The 24,365-nt window shown below is 38.5% G+C and overlaps 1 protein-coding gene across 9 annotated transcripts in view; it reads right to left on the reverse strand.

The window, feature by feature from the left end:
• DPYD (dihydropyrimidine dehydrogenase) overlaps window positions 1-24,365 on the reverse strand; it is a 362,954-nt gene that overhangs the window by 295,719 nt on the left and 42,870 nt on the right. For 3 of the 9 annotated variants that reach the window (XM_087733357.1, XM_087733358.1, XM_087733359.1), the window contains exon 3: window positions 19,976-20,058. The exons of the other annotated variants lie outside the window; for them this stretch is intronic. In XM_087733357.1, coding sequence (XP_087589483.1) covers window positions 19,976-20,058 — 83 coding nt within the window. The remainder of the gene's footprint in view (window positions 1-19,975; window positions 20,059-24,365) is intronic. 9 annotated transcript variants of the gene reach the window in all.

Raw genomic sequence — 24,365 nt, forward strand, 5'->3', positions numbered from 1 at the left:
CTATCCAAACACAACTGCAAGTTGCACACCTAAGCTCTCTGTAGGAAATTTTGAAAATCCCAGCCTAAGGATGGGAAAGAAAAAACAAACAAAAAAAAAAAACACACAAAAAAACCATGGAGCTTACCTTTCTGAAAATATGTAACCTAACCTGCAGCCTCCAAAGCATACTTATTTCTGGTTCTAACAAATTGATACAAGGAGCACTTGTGCCAGCTTCACCACATTATGTGACCTTCTTGCCTTCTGCCATCATTAAGGCACAGCAGCTGCTTTGTTTTTACCAGGGTCCATTTTTCAGGGTTAAAAATACATTCCATCTTATATACTGGGAACAGTATCTTAACCTTGCTCCAGAAGTATTTTCTTGCCTATCAATATAGGACTATGTAATGTAATCAAACACCTCCATAAAATGGCAGCAAAGAAACGTGAAAATGTCCCTTAATAAAAGTAACTAACCCAAAGCTCCATTTTTCAACGAAGATTCCCACTTTCATGCTGGAAATAATGGAAAAATAACAGTTTGATTATTTTTTTTGTTAAATTAGCACACATTTGCAGATCTGATTCCAGGTGATAATGGACAGACTGCAAAGGATTTGGGTTTTCAGTCTCGTAAGTGTTGCTTTTCTCTTTTTTGCCTTTTTTTTTTTTTTGGTGAAGATATAACCATATTTAGATTTCAATTCAAAGCACAGCTCTAGTTTATAGTACATAAAGATGTCTCTGAAGCACAAAGTACTGAATCAGAGAAAGGAAAGCACATCCCATCCTACAGTGGTGACATGAGTTATTTGCATAGTTGCCACAAAAGTAATAATTACACTGTAACTCAATGGGAACAATGGTAATTTCACAGTAGCTCATGTTGTTGTTATCACCCTATATCCTGATAACTGTGAAATTAATTTGTGGCACCACTGTATGTGTCAGCTTTAAGCTGTTCCCTAGGTAACATTATGCTACCATAGAGAAGGAATGCTTGGCAGTAAAATGGGTAGCAGCAGATTGATTATACAAAAAGAATCTTCCCTCTACATACAAATAACTTGGCAATCAGAAAAGATGATGAGAAAAAATCCTTCCCACTGCTTTTTGGTTTTGTTTTGGGTTTTTTTAAGAACAAAAAGAAATCAGTAGAGTTAATGGTATTAACTGACCATTATCCATACAGTGGAAGAATGCAAAGGTAAAACAAAATGAGAAAACTACCAGATTATATTTAGTGCCACTGACCCATTGTTCTAACTGCAGCCAAGATGCAGCACTAAAACACTGAAAATTTCTTTTCACTTCTTCTAGTCATTTCCCACGTTAATCATTAAATGGCAATTTTAAATATAAAAGCAAACATACAGCACTAAGACATATTTGGGAGGGCAACAATTGTATAGGTTATGCTTTCACAAATAATTCCCACTTCATCTGAGAGGCACAGTCCTTTCACCTCCTGAAGACTCAACATTATTTTGCAATACTACTACTGCCAAAAAGGGGTTCTACACTAAAGATAAAAGACGACACTCTGCCACACAATGCATAGAAATGCTTACAAATTTACTGGTGAAAATTCAGTACCACAATAATTGAAGGTCTGGAAAACATTAAATCATGGAATTTAAGGAGGGAACTTATTACTGATTGGTAACAATAAACAAAACACTGAGTTTAAACTTTCAAGTCATTCTGCTTGGTACAGCAGTAGGTATGAGGCTTTGGATTAAAGAAAGATGCTATTTATTTTTAAAGAATGTGGATATTTCTTTCACTTTTAATCCAGGCCTGTTTACATAGCATTAGAAACACATACTGTAATGCCTTGCTCTCTCGCTGTATGTTTGTCTGTAAGGAAACAGGTGAAAAAAATCACAGCACATTACATATACAGACTCAGTGGTTCAGCTGGAGTTTTGTTACTGAAAAAGCAGCAGCATCTCAGTGTCAGCGCTAGTCATCAAAGCAAAGCAAGGTGTTGAGCAGATACCCTGATCCAGGATATCCAGGGACAAACATGTTTTGTCACTCTGTGGTTTTGATCTTTATCTCTGACTGATCCTCCTTTTGTGATTGCTACCACAAGATACTGTCCCCAAAACCCCTGACAGGTGATGTTCAAACGTGGGTTTTTTTTTTCCAATCCAAAATAGAGCTTTCAGAGCTCTGAAAGCAGCTGTAAGAGCCTAAAGCCAGCTTGGACAGTCCCAAATGTGTATTCTTCATTAAATATTGGCACATACTATGCCAAATTATGTCACTGCTGAGAGGAAAATTTTGACTGCCCTATACTCAATTATTCATCGGAAAGGCACTCTGATCATTGACACTATCGACCCAGGAATTCAACCTATATACTTTGCCAAATCAGCACGTACCCTCATCCACTCAACACTCCCTCTTCTTCCACTCCCCACTGTGTGAGCCAATTCTGATGCACAAGGACCCTTAAATGCAGACAACATACACAACACACATTTGCAGTCAGCAAGCTCGCTATATTAACTGCATGGAGAATTTGCTGGTGCTCTTGATGCTGGTAGGAATTACTAAGGGATATCAGTACTGATTGATCCCCTTTTTTCAGTCTCATTAATAACTGTCTGTAGTTTGCTTTGCTTTGCTAGGCCAGTGCAGAGCCCTGATGCTCACCAAGTCAGTGGTCTTTTTTTTTTTTTTCCACACACCTGACACTACTTCTGCCTGAAGGAGCATGGGCCAAGCCTGATGGCTGGCTTTTTAACCCCTGTGCATCTCCTCTGCTCTTTATTTTCTTTTATACACTCTTCAGGTGTCAGTGCTGAAACAACTCCAATCAGTTGGAACAAACACACCTCCTGGAACGACAAATGCTGCCAGTGACAAACAACCTTCCATTTGCTGGATCAATGCTGCCAAAGGCATTCAGAAACACACAAGGTGTGTGTATGCATGTGACTGAAGATCTTTGGAAAGCTTCAGACGCTGGTAGCAATTACTGTTTTTACTGTAAGCCCAAACTTACTACCACAGAGAAAATGTCTGTGACCAAGAGGTGTCAGGTACTCTTTTTAGCAGGCTGACTGAAAAATGAGTAGTGGGGATAAAAAAAAATGCCTGAGATGGGGAATTTTACCTTTATAATCATTAAATCATACCAGGTGCAGTACAGGTGGTATTTTTACCTATGATACCATTCCACAACCTGCTTTAAACTAACTGATGTACTCTGAGCTACCTGTGGTTCACAAAAAGAAATCCCAACATTGTTTTTAGCATGTGCTGGTAACCTCTGTACCGAGACTGCTAATGAGGCTGAAGATTAACTCCTTAATCGTGAACTATTTGCTAATATTCCATAAGTAGTGGCTGTTCCTCATCACATTTGAAACATGCTGAGATATGCCATGGAGCAGTTTATAAAGCCACTCCCAGGCTATTTTAAATGTATGTATTTTGCTGAGGACTGTTCAAAATTGTAAAGAATATGAATGTATCTTTAAGACAGGTATGGTGTGTTGACTGTCACAGTACAACAGCGATGTCTACTGACTTGGAGAACGGCCTTAAAGCGATGTAAAAATTAGTCAAAACTGAGACCAACCGCAAAAATTCTAAGCGATTCCTATCCAACCCCGCAGGTCTCAATGGCAAAGTCGCTACCAGAAAAGATGCCTTGCCATCTCTGGTTTCTCCCAGCTGCCAAATTGCTCATACATGACTAGGTCTCTGAGCTTCCAAAAGAAATGAGACAGTCTGTTGATATTATACATACATTTTCATTTTAGATCTTATTTTAGATATATTTTTCCTCAAAAAATAGGATTTTTTGGAGGAAAAATTTACATCATTTGACCAAATTAACGGAGTAGTTACTTCCAATTTCATAAGATTCAGCAGGGTCTTGGAAAAAGAGTGTACATGATCTCTAACCATATAGAAATTATATTTGATTACTAAAACTGCAATGCTGTAAACATAGCATCTACAGAGAAGCTTGTTCAAATATCTCTAGAATACCATCTCTCAAAATTAAGATACAAAATCCTTGCAATGAAATGACATGAAATACATTTCATAAGACAATAGTTGCATGCATTCAGCGAGAGTTATTAGCCAGCACGCGAAGTCTTAGAATAACTTCCATCGCACTTCCAGCCAACTGTAAGCTTGACGCATTACCTTGGAAGAATGCCACATTTCCCGCTGTGCTAAACTTACTGAAACAAATAGGAAAGCAGCATTGCTGTGTTACATCCCTGCTTTACTATTGTGTAATTGGACAACACTACAGGAACAACACTTTATATTACAAACATTGAGGCACCATTATCAACTTGTGGCTTCACACTCTCAGCACAAAAGCAATGAATTCTTGTCTTACATCAAGAATTAAATGAGTATGATAGAAGAGAAAATATTAAGAGAACTTGCCTTTCAAAGCTCTATTTGCAGTTATAGTTTTAAGACAAAATAAATTTTATATGTTATGACATTGTTACACTAGCAGGAGAAAGTATGTTTAGCAACACCAATAGCAAAAGATTACTCAGGCCTTTCCAATTTAGGGGTAAAGTCTTCACTCACCCAGTGTACTCAAGTAGAATAAAAGAATAAAAATTGATCACAGAAGCAGGGAGTACAGGGAGAGAGCTTTACACTTACTGAAATACATCTAATTCAAATAGGAAAGAGAGCAAAATATTTATGCTGTATAGCCCCTTCTGCTTAAATGGCTTCCTGTATTAGAAAAGGAAAATTGGGGATATCATCTGCAACCGGGTGAACAGTGGTCCTCTCCTCTCTCCTAGGGTTTTAACCAGCCTTTCCCCATGACCTTGGCTGCAGAAGAATTTATCCCTAGAATGGCATGGCTACATCTCTTCTAGCAGAAGATACCCTAGAATGGCTGCATACATATGAGCAGCGTGGCCAAGCAGGAGGGGGTCTCTACAACAAGACAGTTGCCATTAAGACCCGACATAACCCTTCCTGAAATGCAGGTAGTGTTTATTTCAGCCTAGTTCTAACCTAACCTAGTCCTGTAGGCTTGAGCAACCAACATGGACACCCATGTCCCTGCAGCTTCTGCATCACGGCCACCTGTGCCAGCTATATCGGAGACAGCAGAGAAGCGCTCACCTGCCGCAGGCAGGACTCGCCAGCAGCGCGTCCCCCGGCCTGGGCACACGCTGCCCCGCTGGCTTTGCACAAACGTTGACCGAGTCAGCGAGGATGACACAGAGGCACCCTACAGGTAGGCCATGACTAAACGTATGACTCCACATAGGAGCCATTTAAGCTTGTCTATATCTACCCAAAAAAAAGAAGTTATGCCAGATGCTGGTAACAGTACAGCTGCATCTCAGTGCAGGCTGCAAGATGCGTTCATGGAACAGGGCTGTAGGCTCTGTTTTGGCTACTGCAGCCAGATGGCTAGCAGTGCTCAAGCTTAGCCACGCAGTCACAGCTCTCTTTAGTGGAAAACACAAAATGGAGCCAGAATCTCTCTTAAATACATCACAATTCCTATTCAAGTATCTTTAAACATCCCTGTATAGCTCTTTAATCATAGGGAGAACAATCCCCACACCAATTTATTATTTTATCTGAGAAGAAATCCCAAGAGAACACACTTTAGGACAGAAGAGGGTTAACACCACCAGCAGTTTCCATGAAAGTAAATTTGCAATGGGAGGACTGAGTCACTGGACACTGTGAGGCACAGCCCAACATCTAACAGCAGGCCATGAGCCAAGCAAAATGGTGTAGGACCCTGGCAACAGCAACTGTTTTACACGTTCTCAAGTGCCTTTCCTCTTCACTAGAAAGAACACAGATAAGCAGGAAGAATCGCTCAGGAAGCCCTTATATGCTCAAACAGGAAGATATAACAGGTAGGAGAAAAAAGAAAATGTGGAAAATTACTTAATAAATATATCTTTTTCTACAATAAAAATACTCCTCAAAGTATAAGTGTTTTCTTGCCCTTTTGGTAATACTGTCAGATACTGATGAAAACCATATTTCTTTCTCTTTTTATACATTACCAAATACAAAGCAAGTGCTTGGTTAATACTAATTAATACTGACAAATGTAGAAAAATCTTCAGTAGATAAACTAGCAGTAATAAAAGAATTAGTAGTATTAAACAGCACCACTAAACACTACTATTGAATAGTAGTAATAAAGGTAATAGTATTTACAAATATAGTAATAGTAATTACTTTATTAAATAAATAAAAATATTGAATATAGTAATGGTAATCACTATTTTTAAAGTACAGTAATAGTAGAAATATTAAATACTATTAATAAATAGTAGTAGAAAAAGTTATAGTATTATTTTAAAATACTTTACAAAAACTTACCAGTTTTGAATGATTATTGTATTGTAATGGTGTCAGATTGTAAATCAATGTCTTTTGTAAGTATTCTGATGGAAATCACATTATAATTCTTTCCACTAGATTCTGTTCCACATGCAGATCCATTATTAGAACTCATTTGAATGGGTCCAAATACTATGGTGATATTTAGAACTGTTCAGGGTTTATTTTACAGAAGAAAATGTCTTTTTGTTTTTTCTTTCTGCAAAAAAACACCTTGAAGTTCAGTATTAGACCAAGCCAGAACTAAATGCTCCAGATTGGCTGAACAAGCTAAATACACACAAATTGAAACTCACTGCAAATGCCTGCTCCACAAAGAACCTTGTCACTGCCAATATTCTCTGCACGTTACAAAGTTGGTAATAGGCAGCAGTATGGGGCATTCAAGATGGCAGGAGATGCTGCCCAAGAATATTTAGTTTGTTCCTTGATTCTCCGTGACACCTCTTATGTTTGTCTCACTCTGTCAGCTGCTTCCTTTGTACAAATTGTTGCCTGAAATATTAATGCTCCTCTCTCCTGGGGTGCTAAAATTTAGTAGCTTTGCCTCCAGGTGCTAGCAGTGAAAGTCTCTGGGTGGTATCCTGAAAGACCTAAAGTGATCTAGGGCTTAACTGGCTGCCCACCAACTTTTCAACAGCAAGCTCCAAGAAAAGAGATTCTCCTGTAAAGTATCTGTGTTCCTTAGACATGAGGAGAGAAAATTGTTTCTGCAAAATTTTGTAGCCAAATAGCCACAAATGTGTGGTATTGATGATGGTTTATCTTCTTAACAACGAGTTCATTGAAAAAATCCAATACACATTAGAGTCTTATTTTCAATAAACAGGTTGATTCCATTGGAACATTAAACTTAAATAATCTTTTCTTGCTCTCCCAAATAGCCTCAAGTAAATAAACAAACAGGATTTAAATTCAGAAGTCTACAAGGGAAGGGCAGATTAATTTTGATGGAAGTTAAATATCTTGGGGCACAGTGGGACCCACAGTTTAATCTCTGAAACACCCTCATCCTAATATACAAAACATTTCTAGGAAAATGGATGTTTGCTCTTATGTCCAGAACCACAACAGCCAGTATAATATAAAGTTAGGACTCATGAGAAGCAGCAAAGAAGTAAGCGTAGCTACTAATATTTATTATAACCAAAGGGTTCTGAACGCACCATAATCAGAAAAGATCATGATGATCTGGCCACAATGAACATACAATGCAAAGACACACACTACCTAATAAAGCAGTTTTGAATGAAGACTATATTTTGTCCTCAATCCCGTCGCTTTGCTTTGTATCCTGAACTCCAAGGAGAACATACTCGGAGATGCCCATGGCAGTACAAAGCCCATTGACTTCAAAGGACACCACAGAGGAGGGAAGAAAGATTACACTTTTTGAGGCTTTTGAGAACTACAGTAAAAGTCTCAAAAGAAAGAAGTGCAGATATCTTTAAAATAGCATTTGTAAAGACAGACTGGTTTCTGATTGTACACAAAACAGAAGTTACTGTAGGAAATGGGGTTTCTTGAATACATCTGGAACGTGGCACTCTCAATAGGCTGGCTACAGTGTAGATTAAATTCATGACTTACAAATAAAACAGCATGAGTTTTGACAGCTTGAACTAAAACATCTGACTCCTTTGCCAAAGCTGTAACACACCCAGCTTCTGTGTACGTCCCAGACTTTTGTTATGGTCTAAAATGGTATAAGCCACCTTCTAACTAAACCATTCAAAGCACTGGAACATAAAATCAAGTATCAATAATCTACAGAAAGCCATGGCTCATGGCAAGACCACCAGCAAATTTCCTTCACTCATCTCCAAATTTTTTTTTTTTTTTAATTTTTATTCAACAAACTAAAACCTTTTTCAAGGTGTATAGCCTGATGAAACTAAGGTATTCATAAGCCTCGTAGTCCATATTGTATGTATCATCTCTAGCAATCCAGAGCATTTTTCCTTGATTGTTAATGGGAGCAAAGAACAAATTTCAGAAATATTTTAAAACCTTGCATTTTCAACAGTCACAAAGGGGGAACCCATAGAATGAACTCAAGATTCTGTAGTGCAATTTTCTACTCATAACAGTTTGCAGACAAGTGGCTATTAGTCACTGAAAGGTACAACGCTGCACCCACTGCATGCCATCTTTGGAGTCTTTGTGGTATGCCATCTGCCACAGTGGTTTTCAAAATCTCTTTCACCGCCAACATCAGACAACATCTCCTGCAGTTTGCTAAAAAGCAAAATCTTGACAGTTATCCAATTCTTTTCTTTAAATCATAAAACTAAATGGTTCAAAAGCAGAAACAGGCTCCCCTCCCTTGAAGTGACAGAAAAGTGGTTTTTGTTTTCTCCTCTCCCTTCTGAAACACATTTTGGGAATGGTACACATGAATACAGCAATGATGTGTTTACCATATACAGAACAGACCTGAAGCATCATTCAGTCACTGTAATACATACAAGAAAGAATATGAAAAACATGCAAAATTTTATCAAAAATGTTCACGTAAGATCCTGCCCAAAGCACACTTCAGTATATCGACAAAAGTAGTAATTCAGTTTCCAAAACCATTAATATTATTTGTTATTTTGCTATTTTACTATATTGCTTGCCATTTTGCTAACAATGCTTTTGTTCTAGATCTATGTATTGTTTATATACACTACAAGGCATAATTCAGTCCTCTGATGTAAAGTAACTATGAACCTACATTGCCAATCGGAACCACAAAAAAATTCTACATCCTTTTACAGCTGCCGGTCATGAACATCACCGATGCACAACTTTAGGTCAGTTAAAGTTGCATTTGTTATTTTATGCTAGCTAGGTGGCTAAAGGAACATTCAAAGCAAAACAGTCTAACTTATCTTGATCCCCCTTCCCCTGTAACATCTAAAGAAACAAGCCTATCATCTGCCTGTGTCACTAGATCAAAAATAAATTACAATTCATAAATTAAAAATGAGATATTATATACAATATTTTGAAAAATGTATGTGCACCAATCAGCTATTTCAGCTTGGAAATGTAATTCCGTATCAAAATTTCTGGTCAAGGTATTATGAAGTTGATATGCAACAGAACAGGGCATCTCACAATCAAGCTCAAAACAAGACACTTTATAGTTTTCTTGATTTATACTTTAAAAATATATAAAGCAATGCAATTACATTCTAAAGTGCAGAAAATAAACATTATCGCTAGTTCCACAACATCTTCAATGTGAGTTATACCTGTGACTCGAAACAAAGGACTTGTATCACAACCTTCTTTTTTTTAATTGCAAAATGAAATATGAAGTGCTTTAATTCTCCATGTAAATGATACAGAAAGACAATGCAAGTTCTAGTAACTATCACAAAAATAATTACATTAATGTCACAGGTTCCTACACATGCTTGGTGTTACAGCTCTGTACAGTGTCTGTCTGTAGACAGAAATAATTCCATTGTGGCAAAATCTAAGCAATGCATCCCAGGCACTGCTAGGCCCCCAGAGGGTGGCTAGTGGGTGACTCAGGAGTTAATTAGCCCCCAAAGAGCAAGGTAAAATTGCAGGAACACAGAACTTTGTTAATGCCACTAAACAGCTTCTAGCACCTAAGCAGCTTGTTCAGTCATAGCTATCCTTATACAGGGCTGTCTTGCACTGTGAAGATATATGGCCAACGTTTGGTCAATGCAAGGGGTGTTGACAATCTGTTTGATCTGTAATGTACGCTAAGGATGATAGTGAGTTCTGGTTTCAAAATGGCACTCAGAACAAAATTAAATTAATTTCTATTAGCCATATCTTTACTATGGAAGTACTACTAAAAGTTCTCAAGTGCTTCTCATATTCTGCATGTATTCCTATGCAACACCAAATGTTAACTATCAACACTAGCATTCTGCAGCATCTGCTTATTTCCATATGCTATTAATAATATGATAAATTTATAAAATTGTCACGATACATATCTAGAAAAGAAATTCTAAGGGGAGCATGGTCTATTCCCTAAATTCCACAGTTTGGTGGGTTGTTTTGTTTTCAGTCTGAGAACATCTCTGCAATTATTTTTATTTTTTTTTTAAGGAATATCTCTAAGCCAAATGTAGTCTAACTAAAGGTCTAAATGAATAAGCCTATATATCAAAGTGGTTTACCTAATTAGTATGTCCTCTGGAGCGGGGCAGTGTTTAGTTGGTGGTGGTGAGATACATCAGAGGAACATGTGCTGGTGATCCAAGAAGGCATAGTGTTGTTGCAGTTTGGAAGCAGCACAACATTTTTGTTAAATACATATGAAGCAATCACTTGTTCCTCCCCTAAAAACATGCCCCAGGCAGCATTAAAACAATTGCACTGGAGAGAAATGTAAAGATAGAAGAAGGTGGAAGAGAAATTTGAACTTACTGCCTCAGTCCCAAATAAGCACACTAATCACAAGGCTAGTAGCTACTTTGGATCACTGGAATGCACTCCAAAGGCTTCCATCTCCCCAGAACATGAAGGATTTCTTTGAATAGATGATCTTTGAGACCTGGATCAGGAACCCAGAAGCAATTATCTTTACTTCTCCTCATTCACCTTCCCTTTCAACTTACCTGAGATTGGTCCCATCTCTCAGAACAGCTTAAGAACAATACAGGAAAGCAGGCATGCTTTTAACATGACATTTTTCATTGTCCTCATTTTCCTTATATTTCATGCCTGCATTTCTCTAACTCTACAGCTCCGTGATGTGCTTTTTTAACCTGGGAAAACCAAGTTGCCTGACTCAAAACCAGAATATGAACCTGTATTTGCTACATCTCAGGCCAGAGCCCTAACAAGTTGGTTACTAGGTATTTTGTAGTTTGCGCTGCAGACTTGTTTTGTTCACGTTTTTAAATCCCTAATGTTTACTCTGCAAACTAATGAACACTTGTGAAATCATGGAACTTCTTACAGTGCAATTTTCTTGGGTTTTTCCCAGCCATAGAAACTATTTGTCAAATACATCTGAGAGTCTAGACCATATTAAAAGAAGCTTGATTATTACTAACCCCAGCTTATGCAGTCGTCAAGACAACAGTGAATATCATCATTAACAGAAACTCTTTCTATCAAACTGGAAATCACAGTTGAAGCCTCACTCCCATGTTCACATTATCTAAAACCATATGCAAATATGTGAATGAAAAAGAAAATTTGAAATGAACTTTGGTGTCTTTTTATACTGATCCAAACAGACAAGCAAACCTTCTCTCTCTTTTCCCACTTCGAAGTACAAAGAAATATGTTTAAATCTTCCTTTATTAACAAGAAGTCTATACAAAAATAGCGATTAATACTCCAACGGGTTGGACTGCTGTTCAGAGGGACCTCAACAGCCTGGAGGAATGGGCCTACAGAAACCTCATGAAGTTTAAAAAAAAAAAAAAAAAGAAAAAAAAAAGGGGGGGGGGGGAGGAGAGAGAGAAGTAAGTCCTGCCCCTGGGGAGGAAAAACCCCAGGCACCAGTACAGGCTGGGGCCAACCAGCTGGAAAGCAGCTTTGCAGAAAAGGCCCTGGGGCTCCTGAAGGACAAGCTGAACATGAGCCAGTCCTTGCAGCAAAGGCCAGCGGCACCCTGGGCTGTGTTAGGTAGAACATCACCAGCAGGTCAAAGGGGGAGATCTTTCTCTGCTGCCCAGCACTGGCGAGATGCAACTCGAGTGCTTTGTCCTGTGCTGGGCTTCCCAGGACGAGAGAGACATACCAGAGTGAGTCCAGTGAAGGATCACTGAAGTGATTAAGGTAGTGGAGTGTCTGTCACACCAGGACAGGCTGAGAGCGCTGGGGATGTTTAGCCTCGAGCAGAGAAGACTCGGGGGGCGGGGGGGGGGGGGTGTCTTATCAATATGTGTAAACACCTGATGGGAGGGAATAAAGACAACAGAGCCAGAATCTTCTTAGTGGTGCCCAGTGAAAGGGCAAGAAACAACAGGCACAAACTGAAACACAAGGAATTCCAGTTAAAAATAAAGGGGTGGTGTTGTTGGGGGGGGGGGTGGCTGGTGGTGTTTGTTTGGGTTTTGTTCTTTACTGTGAGGATGTTTGCCCAGAAAGTCTGTGGAGTCCACCCTTGGAGATAGACAAAACCTGGCTGGACACAGCCCTGAGCAACCTGCTCTACTTGACACTGCTCTGAGCAGGAAAGCTGGTCTAGATCAGTGATGTCCAAAGTGGAGTGTGTGCAAGACAATACACTTAGATGTGGGAAGAAAATAATTTTTGTACTGTTAATAATTTTTTTTTTTAAAAAGTAGTGTTTATTTCATCTTTATCTCATCCTTTTTTCATTTCTATTCTTGTATGTGTTTTATAATGCACATAATATATTAGTACAGTGGTACATGTATATAATTCATAAAGAAATAAACATACACAAATTGGGTGTGCGTGCTCAAAAACATTTTGCTGGTGCACAATCAAAACAGTTTGGAAACCACCGGTCTAGATCATCTGCAATGGCCCCTTCCAACTTCAGCGAGTCTGTGATTCTCTCTCTTGACAACAACAATGGATGCCTCTACACAAAGCGAGTGAACAGATTCAGTGGAAAAAAATTTCCCTTCCTGCCAGCTGACGTCTCTTGCTTTCTGAAATCTGTCGTTCACCCTGTGTTAAACCCAGTAACTCCTTAAACCTTACCTTCTTCTAAATTGATATTAATAATTGGGTTTGGATTTCTTCCACACTTCTAAAAGTTACTTTATAGTTGGGGGGGCGTGGGGGTGGGGTGTCATTGTGAGTTTTTTTATTTTTAAGACTCCTCAAGACTGCTTTACCCTACTTTCCCAGAGGAATGGTTACTGCAGCAGCCTACATTCTGGTTTTGCCACCTCTGAAAAGACTATCAAGGTCAGCATGCAGTTAGCTATGCCACTTCCTCCTCCTCAAATACTTATCTCCTCGTAGCAGCCAAACCAGTCTAAAAGCGCCTTTAAATTTCTAGGTGAAGCTTTACTGAGGATCAGGATCCAGATTTTTTACAGTGATTATATATTAAGAACAAATTGAGCCCTGTTTAACAAAAGCTTAATGCTCTTACTTATGCAACCTGACATTATAGGTATATATCTATGCTATTTTTCTGCCAAGTTACTACATAAAATATCCAATTAAATTATCGTATACACATTCGAGCTATGTAAAGCAATAGTCTGTCCATTTATAAACCCCAATTCAAAAACTAATGTATTTTTATTGTTTACTTAAGCTTTGCAGTTGCATTAAAATATAATAATAAATAAACCATTTGGAGTACATTAACAAAATAAGCAAAACATTAACTGAATTGAATGCTTTATGATTTTATGTGCAATCATAAATAAACCAAATTCTTACAATACCACTCTTTATACACTGAGTAATGGCAAACTACTATCAGCTCATTATCTCATTCAAAGTCTAAAATAATATGTAAAGTAGAACTAGAGAAAGTTCATATGCTTTACGATCATTTCAAAACCCTTCAGAAAGTTTATTTTGCATACATCTATATACATAACCAAGAAAGATGATTTTCATGTAATCCTTAATTTGAATACCATTCAGTTTCTGAAGAGCTGGAAAAAGAACAAGACCCTTCTTGGATATTAGTGTTTGTTTATGCAGAGCACAGTGATATTCACAGACTAGAAATGTACTGAAACCCATACTAAATTGACCATTTTTCTCACAGAGAAAGTTAAAATGGAAGGTCTCATTCCAAACAGGAGCACTGGGGAAAAATGTCCATTGTATGTCTCATCTGGCAGACCAGTACTACCACTCTGGGAAATCAGAGAGGATTTGGGCAGACTGCCCACTCAACTTAAGGCTCATCTGAGATCCACATATATCCGCTTAGCTATCCAACTAGGATTTTTGTTGTTGTTGTTGTTTTCATGCGCACATGATTTTAGTGCCTTTGTGCAATGTGCAACCCTCTCCACACGCTTCCCTTACCCAAAGGTATCTCACAATACTGAGACCAGCAAATCTACGTCCTCCCACGCCTGGTCCTATGTCCACTATAGTTACGGGAAAACAAAGTGAGCTTTAATCTGTCAAAATGTACCATTTGAATTACATATGCTACACATAATCTTGGGATCCAAATAGAAAAATGCAGCCACCAAAGACATGGGGTCACTATGTAGCGGTTGAAAGAAACATACAGGCTAAAATAACAAGTGCTTTTGACACGCTTTTAGAAAAATACGTACACCTACATGCATATACCTCTCTAAGTTAACATTTCGCACCTTTTATGTGTTACTCAAGCATTTTATAAAAACATACTAGTCAGGTATTTTCTTTACCTCCATAAAAACAACTAAGAAAAAAATCAGCCATACGATATTGACTGCAATTAAGAGAATTCCAGCACTGCACACTATCTGTCACTCTTCACAATCAATAACTATTTCTCAGAATGGCTTGTACACTAGCAGAAATAGCCAGGATACAAATTTATGAGATAGTAAAGTGGTTTTTATTGTATGCACCGCATAGAATCATGAGAATCTTCTACGCAGTCCTTGTAACAGAAACATGACCTTTGAAATGCCAAAGCTCCCTTTGATAGCGAATGTTTATCACCAAAGAGCTGTCAGCTCCCAAGTTTTTAAAAGATTAACTCTGCTGAGTCATGTGTCGCAAAACAACACAAACCTACCCATAGAACGTTGTTACAGGAGAGCAAAAACTTGAAATACAATTTGTTGAAAATACTGAAAGTAGCTTCATATGCCAAAAGTTCCCCAAATGTTTATTTTAAACCACTTTCCATTTCCTGCCACTACATGAAAGATTTATTTACACAGATAACCCACCACATAGAAAGAAAACCCTAAATGTATGAAGCAAAACAAGCAAAAAGCAAGAAATCACAATTAGAAAGGTGAATGCCATTATTTTTAGTTATTTGCAACACCAGTAGTTGAAATGTTCAGAAAGGAAAGAATGTAATTTGGAAGTAATAAGAAAGGCTTCAGAAGAGGCAGGTTGCATTTCAAGTCAAAATACCTTTACAAACACTTACTCATAGCAGTGTACGTGAGACACGAGCATCGTGAACATAAAGTCAGAGTCATGCAAATAAAGTCATTCACACACATTGTGCTGGTTTTGGCTGAGGTAGAGTTAATTTTCTTCATAGTAGCTAGTATAGGGCCATGTTTTGGATTTGTGCTGGAAAGTGTTGATAATACAGGGATGTTTCAGTTACTGCTGCGTAGTGCTTACACAGAGTCAAGGCCTCTTCTGCTTCTCACACCACCCCACCAGCAAGTAGGTGGGGGTGCACCAGAAGTTGGGAGGGGACACAGCTGGGACAGCTGACCCCAGCTGACCAAAGGGATATTCCATACCATATGACGTCATGCTCAGCAATAAACTAGGGGGAAGGAAACACAGCCCTGCCATTTGTCATGGATTGATCCAGGCTGCACTGGAGCAAGGTGAAGCTCCTGAAGACCTGCAGTACATTGATGACATCATTGCGTGCGGCAACACAGCGGAGGAAGTGTTTGAGAAGGGAAGAAGAAGAATTCAGATTCTTTTGAAAGCTGGTTTTGCTATGAAACAAAGTAAGGTCAAGGGACCTGCACAGAAAATCCAGGTTTTAGGAATAAAAAGGCAAGATGGGCATCATCATATTCCAATGGATGTGATCAATACAATAACAGCTATGTCTGCACCAACTAACAAAAAAGAAACACAAGCTTTCTTAGGTGTCATGAGCTTTTGGAGAATGCATATTCCAGGTTACAGTCTGATCGTAAGCCCTCTCTATCAAGTGACCCGGAAGAAGAACAACTTTGAATGGGGCCCTGAGCAGCAGCAAGCCTTTGAACAAATTAAACAGGAGACAGTTCGTGCAGTAACCCTTGGGCCAGTCCAGGCAGGACAAGATGTGAAAAATGTGCTTTACACCACAGCCAGGGATAACAGCCCCTCCTGGAGCCTCTGGCAGAAAGCACCTGGAGAGACTCAAGGTCAGCCTTTAGGGTTTTGGAGCTGGGGATATAGGGGAACTGATGCCTGTTACACTCCAACTGAAAAAGAAATATTAGCAGCATATGAAGGAATTTGAGCCACTTCAGAAGCAGCTGGTACTGAAGCACAGCTCCTTTTTGCACCCCAACTGCCAGTGCTGGGCTGGATGTTCAAAGGGAGGGTCCCCTCTACGCATCATTCAACTGATGCTACACGGAGTAAGTGGGTCGCACTAATCACACAATGGGCTCAAATGGGAAACCCTGACCACCTGGGAATCCTGGAAGTGATCATGGACTGGCCAGAGGGCCAAAACTTTGGAATGTCACCATAGTGACTCATGCTGAAGCGGACCCTCTGTACAATAAATTGAAAATGAAAATGAAAAGCAACATGCCCTGTTTATCCCCCATATTGTGGGAAAACATCGAAGATGGAATGCTGCTCTGTGGAGTCCTACATGACAAGTCACAGAAACTGCTGAAGGGGAAGGTGAAACGAGAAAAATGGCCAGTACTTTATCTCTATACTGACTCACAGACGGTGGCAAATGCTCTGTGGGGGTGGCTACAGCAATGGAAGCAGAGCAACTGGCAGCACAGAGGTCATCCCATCTGGGCTGCCGCATTATGGCAAGATATCGCTGCCCGGGTAGAGAACCTGGTGGTAAAAGTACGTCACGTAGATACATAGCCAAGAGTCGGGCCACTGAAGAATATCGAAACAATGAGCAGGTGGACCAGGCTGCTAGAATTTAAGTGGCTCAGGGGGATCTAGATTGGGAACATAAGGGTGAGCTATTTATAGCTCAATGGGCCCATGACACATCAGGACATTTAGGAAGGGATGCAACATACAAATGTGCTCATGATCAAGGGGTGGACTTGACCATTGATGCCACTGCACAGGTTATCCATGAATGTCAAACGTGTACCATAATCAGACAAGCTAAGTGGCTAAAGCCTTTTCGGTATAGAGGACAATGGCTGAAATATCAGCATGGGGAAGCCTGGCAGATTGATTATATCACACTACCACGAGCCCGCCACGGCCAGCACCATGTGCTTACAATGATAGAAGCGACAGCTGGATGGTCAGAAACATATCCTATGACCCATGCCAGTGCCCAGAACACTATGCTGGGCCTTGAAAAGCAAGCTTTATGGTGACACATCACCCCTGAAAGAATTGAGTCAGAAAAGGGGACTCATTTCTGAAACAACCTCATAAACACACGGGCCAGGAAGCATGGCATCGACTGGGTGTATCACATCCCCTATCATACACCAGCCTCTGGGAAAACTGAATGATACAATGGACTGTTAAAAACTACACTGAAAGCCATGGGTGTTGGGACATTCAAGCTTTGGAATACACATTTAGCAGAAGCCACTTGGCTAGTTAACACTAGAGGATCTGCCAGTCGACCTGGCCCTGCCCAATCAAAACCCCTGCACACTGTGGAAGGAGATAAGATCTCCATAGCACATATAAGGAACTTGTTGTGAAAAACAGTCTGGGTTATTCCTTCCTCAGGAAAGGGTAAACCTATTTGTGGGATTGTTTTTGCTCAAGGACCTGGGTGCACTTTGTGAGTAATGCGGAAGGACGGGGGTAGAGTCCAATGTGTACCTCAAGGTAATTTAATCCTAGGTGAAAATAATCCATGATTTGAGTTGTATGTTATGGGAATTACTATAGCAGGAATGCCTTGTTGCTAGCCAGGCTAGGAGCAAGGGGAGGAGTTCATTGCAACGTTAAACTCTATAACCTGGCCCAAAGGGACCAGGGGTGGCGATTGTAATGGATATACCTTTAAATTGTTGTAACGCATTATTTGAGTTGCATGTTATAGGAATTACTACAGCAGGAACCACCCAAACCAATGGAGGAGAAGGCTTACAAGAAGCAGTGCAAGTGCAGCAGTGACCCAACTTGAGCTGGCTTTGGTGCCCAGTAACTCCACGCAACACACCACCTCTCCTGTCCTGAGCGACTACCATAACAGATGGGCCCCGAAGTCATGGACTAAATGTACTCAATGGACATTTTGTGGACATTTTACAGACATTTCACAGGGCTGGTCCATAGACTAAGGGAATGATATCTGTGTATTGTATCAAAGGATGGGTGGTTGATGAGGATGTATTGGATAGTGTGGGACCTGAGCATGACGTAAATGGGATGGAATAAGGGGTGGAGAATTCGCTGGTTTTGGCTGGGGTAGAGTTAATTTTCTGCATAGTAGAGGAGAAGACACAGCCAGGACAGCTGACCCCAACTGACCAAAGGGATATTCCACACCATATGACATCATGCTCAGCAATAAACTAGGGGGAAGGTTGGCCAGGGGTTCACTGCCTGGGGACTGGCTGGGCATCAGTCGGTTGGTGGTGAGCAATTGTTTTCATTTGCATCACTTGTCTGTCTTGGGTTTTATTTCTCTCTCTGTTATTTTCCTTTTTATCACATTTTTTAATAATTATTATTATTATATTTTATTTCAATTATTAAACTGTTCTTATCTCAACCCACGAGTTTTCTCACTTTTGCCCTTCCAATTCTCTTCCCCCCATCCTGCTGGGAGGGGAGTGAGTGAGTGGCTGTGTTTAGTTGCTGGCTGGGGTTAAACCACAACACACATCCATAAATTTAAAGGGGTTATGAACACAATCAAAGCAAATGGGTGTAATTAGTTTTTCAAGAAGATTCTCAATATTTTTTGTTGCTTTTACTTTTCACTGTGCTAGTGCAAGTCTAATAAGTTACACTGATATCAGGCAAGTGAAATGAAGCACTAGTTTGCATCATTACATTTTACTATCCAACTTTCAAAACCCTTAAAACTACAGGTTACTATAATTTTCTGATCCACAGATAATACTCTAATTAACATCTTCCTGATTATTCAGTGAGTTACTTCAGAAAATCTGTCTATGATTTCACCAACTTTTAGCATACTAATCATTCCCTTTTCCAGGTACTACAGCTGGCAAGTTTCTTTGGAGTCCTGTACCCAGATACTCTACAGTGCAAGTAAGGGTGACAGAAGATTCATGAACTGTCTAATTTTAACCTCCTCTAATAAGCATTAAGTGCAATGACATGACAATATTAAGCAAAATATACATCTCTACAATATATGAAAGACCAGATAGATTTTAACATTCCATTAGCAAAACCAAAATCATGTAAATCTGGTGATAAAATCAGAGTACACAGGAACTACACACATAAAAAACAAATCCAATTTAAAAGTAAACACAGGTTTGTTCAAACAGCATTGTACAATTGCTTTAACACTTACAGAATTTAGATGAACAATATTTTCATTCACTCACAGTTTAGTATAAATATAAAGCAAGGCACCCCTTAAGCATTTTAAATAACAAATTAAACATTTACGTTTTTTACTGTGCAGTCAGGCTTAACATTTATGCAGCTTCAAAACCAAAGTACAGCCTCAAGGGAAGCCTCTCCACTGACAAATTAATACCTTAGAGAATAGAGCTGAATGGTGGCAATGAACTCATTTGTTCCCCCAATAATGAAGAATGACTCTTTCTTTACCACATCTGTGACTGTTGCTATGGTGACCCAGACTTACCTCATTGCTTCTCGAAGTGCTCCTCGCTCACTAAGAGTCGTGTGCTTTATGTCATCAAAATTATTTTCTAGTTTCTCACAGTTCTGCAACAAATGGACAAATCCATGGAAGGTTCTTAAAACAGTATACTGGACATGTATTAACATTATTCAACATCATGCAAACAAAACTGATTTATATTATGTAACCTCAAATTATGCATTCTGTTTTAATTACACAGGAGTCATTAAAAAGACATTGAGAACTCAGAAACAAAGTAAACATGAATCTTATTATATGGTTGTCATGGAAATCATCTTATAAATGTCCCATAATGAAATGTATAGAATTTTTACTTTTTTCTTCTTTGAAAGAAAAATTAATTTTTTCTTTATCAGTATGTGAGGCTACAAAGCTACTATATAGACGCAGATGAGAACAGAAACCTAAACGTGCATTTTAGAATTATAATAAAAGTTATAAATTCTGTCCCAAGGAAACAGGTAGTGTTGTTGGAACAAACCAATCATATTTAATTCATATTGAATTTAATTTTTAAAACATAACAGAAACTGAAAAGATTAATTTTTTGTAGACACCTCAACCACTTAATGTTTTTTCGAGATTAGAATTCACCAATATTTCTAAAAGCAATATGAAGCCAACAATTTTGTGACAATAAATGAAATAAAACTTTGCTATGCTCTATTAATTATTATTAAATGTGTGACTGGTTCCATTACTCCAGAGTGCTGATCCTTTCCTTCTGCTCCCATAAAGGCAGTAAAATTGATTCAGAAGATGCTGGGGAGTACAGAAATTTGTATCTGTACAAAGTGAGTGTGAAATAGCAGCAAACAAGAATTCGCTGATCATCTGCATCATCCATAGGATTTTTATATTCTCTTGAGGCTTCGTCAATACAGGAGGCTTTTAGGTTACCCGTGCTCTCTGCAGCACCTTTCTCCAATACCAAAACTTACCTCTGGGAGGCATAATTTTGCCATATGGGTGTAAAAGAAACACAAGTTGCAAGCGTAACAGTGTTGCTAACAACCTTGAAGGCAGGATTGTCAGGCTCTTTATGCAGTAGCTTTAAAGAAAATATGTGCACTATTATCTGGTCATATTGCTTTCACAGTTTTTAATATCCAAATTAATTTTCAAGTCCACATCTTAAAGATAGTTATAATAAATACAGTACAAGTTACCTATTGTTATTTCTTTTGTGCATTGATTCTTTATTTTTATAATTACATTCAATTTAAGGCTACAAAAGCATTACTGGAAAAGAAATAACTAGATATTTGTAAACAACCTAACAAGATATTTTAGCTTGTCCAATTAACATTTAAACTATCATTATTTTTAAATAAGATTACAGACTTTTTAATACAAAGTTTTAATGCTTTAACAATACATTTCTGAGCAGGAGAAACAACCAAAGCTACATTTGGAACTTGTGCAATCTTTTCTCTCCCTTATAAAAAATGATGCATGTCTTAAGTATGAGTAGTAAATCATGGCTAATGTGATATTTTTTCTTTGTTTACATTACAATCAGCTGTACTTTGTATGGCAAAATCCTACTCAAAAACTCAAAGGGATTACGCGAGAAAAACAGGGAAACTCTACAATAAAGTATTCCATTATTTAGATCAGCATACATTGACCTGCAGCTCCAAGCACATACAGGCCGGTCAGTTATTTAAAATACAGAAAAGAAATCCAAATTGACAATACTAACTAATAAAGAATTCCTGATTCATCAGTACTAAACTGAAAGTATTTGTGCAAGCAAAAATCAAACCTCCCGTCCTCCAGGAAAACAAACTAAAGGAAACACCATTTGGAACATTGCTCCAAGCGCTGAAAGAGGAAAGCCCATGTTTTAACAATCCTGTGTCACCAGCATCTCAGGACAGGTTCAGAAAATCTGGGCATCACGCAGTTCATTTCTCTTGACCTTGTGGTATAAACCACATAGAAATGACAGAGGATCCAAAGCATGCAAGATTTTTATCAAACACAACTAAATCTCTGTATCATACAAGCTAAATTAACTGATGCTCTCCACGTGGAAAATGCTGAAAAAAGTAAGTTCAGCTGGTATTTTTTCTTTGTCTATATAGACCATACTGTGTTAATCAGCTGAAAGGCAACAAAGGCGGTCCATATCTAAAGAAAATGCTGTGACCATGTAGCCTTACACACACAAATATTCCCTCTCAACTATAAACTCAATGCAAAAATGAATAGATAACCCAGAACAAAAAGAGCAACAAATTTTATAGACTCAAATAATAGATATTGTATCAATTCATTTGGCAAGGAGACAAACTTACTTTTACCATTTCTGAGAATTGTTTCTAGACCAGATCTTTCTCAGCTACTTTCAGACAAATAGCTCTCCTCCAAGGTACAGCAGTTGGAGAGCAAATAACTTCACCATTAGGAAAAAATGAACTAAAAACTGAGCCAGATGCAAACTCCTGAAGGAAGATGACCTTATAGTACTATGTCATCAGTTAATGCATACATACTGAACAGGAGAGCGAGCAAATACTGATCATATCCACTGCTTTCCAGTTAGAGCTGCAATCATCCAAAACAGTATGTTGGATCCTCTCAGAGAAAAGAGAGCAGGGTGTCTGAAATACCAAATATAAGCATAGCTACAGGTGTACAGATGCCAGTTCTTCACGGGTCGGAGTATCAGCTCACGCACTACATTTGTAGATCGTCTGAAAGGATATCAGTTTTTAAGAAAGGCTACTAATATGAATGAAATTGTGAGCATGAGAATACTCTTAAGAATATGTTTGGAAAATGATGAAACTTCGGTAGACCATGACCAGGGTGAGCTTTACATTCTTAGGTAATAAAAGAGTAGCAAAAATTGAGCTCATTCTATTATCCATGCTACCAAATACATTAATATCTATAAACATCTTGCACAGGGCAGTATGTTTTGGCCCATAATACTTCACAGATTTAAGTATAATTGGCAATTAAACTCCCAGGTGTTTCATTTTGAGCAGCAGCTAAAGGGAAAAAATCAAAACACAAGCAATGAAAAAAAAATTGGTTTTGGTGGCTTACTGCCAAGTGATTTTCCATGGGTATAGATAAAGTCCAGAAGTTTTAACTCCATGATTCAATAATTATATAGTACTTTATATGTTATCGCTGTTGGCAGATCTATAGTGCTGTATGACACTAAACTAAATATCACCTTTAAGAAGTTCAGGAGGAAAAATAAGTACAGAGATGCAATTAGGGACATGGTCATCATGAGTCAAACTACCCTTGCATGTCAAAAAGCCACAGAAGTCTAAATATTGCTTCTTAAAGGATTCTAGCATAAATACCCTGAGGTTTTTAAATGAACCAAAAGCAAGAGAATGGGGAAGAGATTTTATGTATAAATAAATGGCTTATTTATCATATGAGATCTTAACTAAAACTACATGACAACTAGTTTAAAAGGGAGATGTAGACTGGATACCCACAAATATCTGTGGCATCACACACAGCATACTGGTGGAACATCTAATCAGAAATGAGAAAGATGAAGGGTGAATGTATGAAGATGAGAAAGAAGGAAGATTAATGAACAAGTTGAAAAGCTTTTCCTCCCATAACCACAAAAATATGACTTTTTTTTCCTACTGCAATTTATTCTTGTTAATAAAATAAACTGCAAGCTTTGGGAGCAAGGATTATGTGCTCATAATTCTGTATCTTCAGTTATAGTAAGTGATAATATTAATAATATCATGGCATAAACTTTATAATAATATTCTAACAGTCTGAGGAAAGTCAGCAAGTACCAAGTCCAGAGTATTCGCACTCTTTGACACTGGTTGAAGTAACAAGCTAGCTCACATAACTGGAGAATATTAATAAAGAATCGCTCCAGTTTTAAATAAAAACCTAGGATTCTGGCAAAAGTGAAGTTGTACTTTTTAAAACACATCTCTAAACATTCATCAGCTTAGCTGTCTTGTACATGCTTTTGTCTTGGGTGGAAAAGCCCTCTTTGCTTGACTTAGTCATTTGAAAAGCAATTCTTGATTTAGCCTCGGGTCAAATGCAAAACTTTGCAGAAGTAGCTCAGAAACCAAAAGCACTCTATTGCTTGGTGTCACCACCGAGGATCGCCCTAAATCACAAAAGCATTGCTGCCTCTGCCCTGCTATCACAGGCCTAAGAGTCAGTTTTGAGAAGACCATAACTCAAACTCACCCATTCTGTGATACAGTACCGATAAAAGAAGTGACCCCACTTCCATTGAAAGCAACCTTAAATCTTCCGTCCCGTCAAATGACAGTGGGATCATACTAAGCCATATCCTGCTACTTTAACTCTATCCTGAAATACTTCACATAAGACTTTCCTAAGTGTTAGT

Source organism: Nipponia nippon, unplaced genomic scaffold (genome assembly GCF_047370975.1).
Source record: "Nipponia nippon isolate SJK-2023a ecotype South Korea unplaced genomic scaffold, ASM4737097v1 scaffold_5, whole genome shotgun sequence".
NCBI lineage: Eukaryota > Metazoa > Chordata > Aves > Pelecaniformes > Threskiornithidae > Nipponia > Nipponia nippon.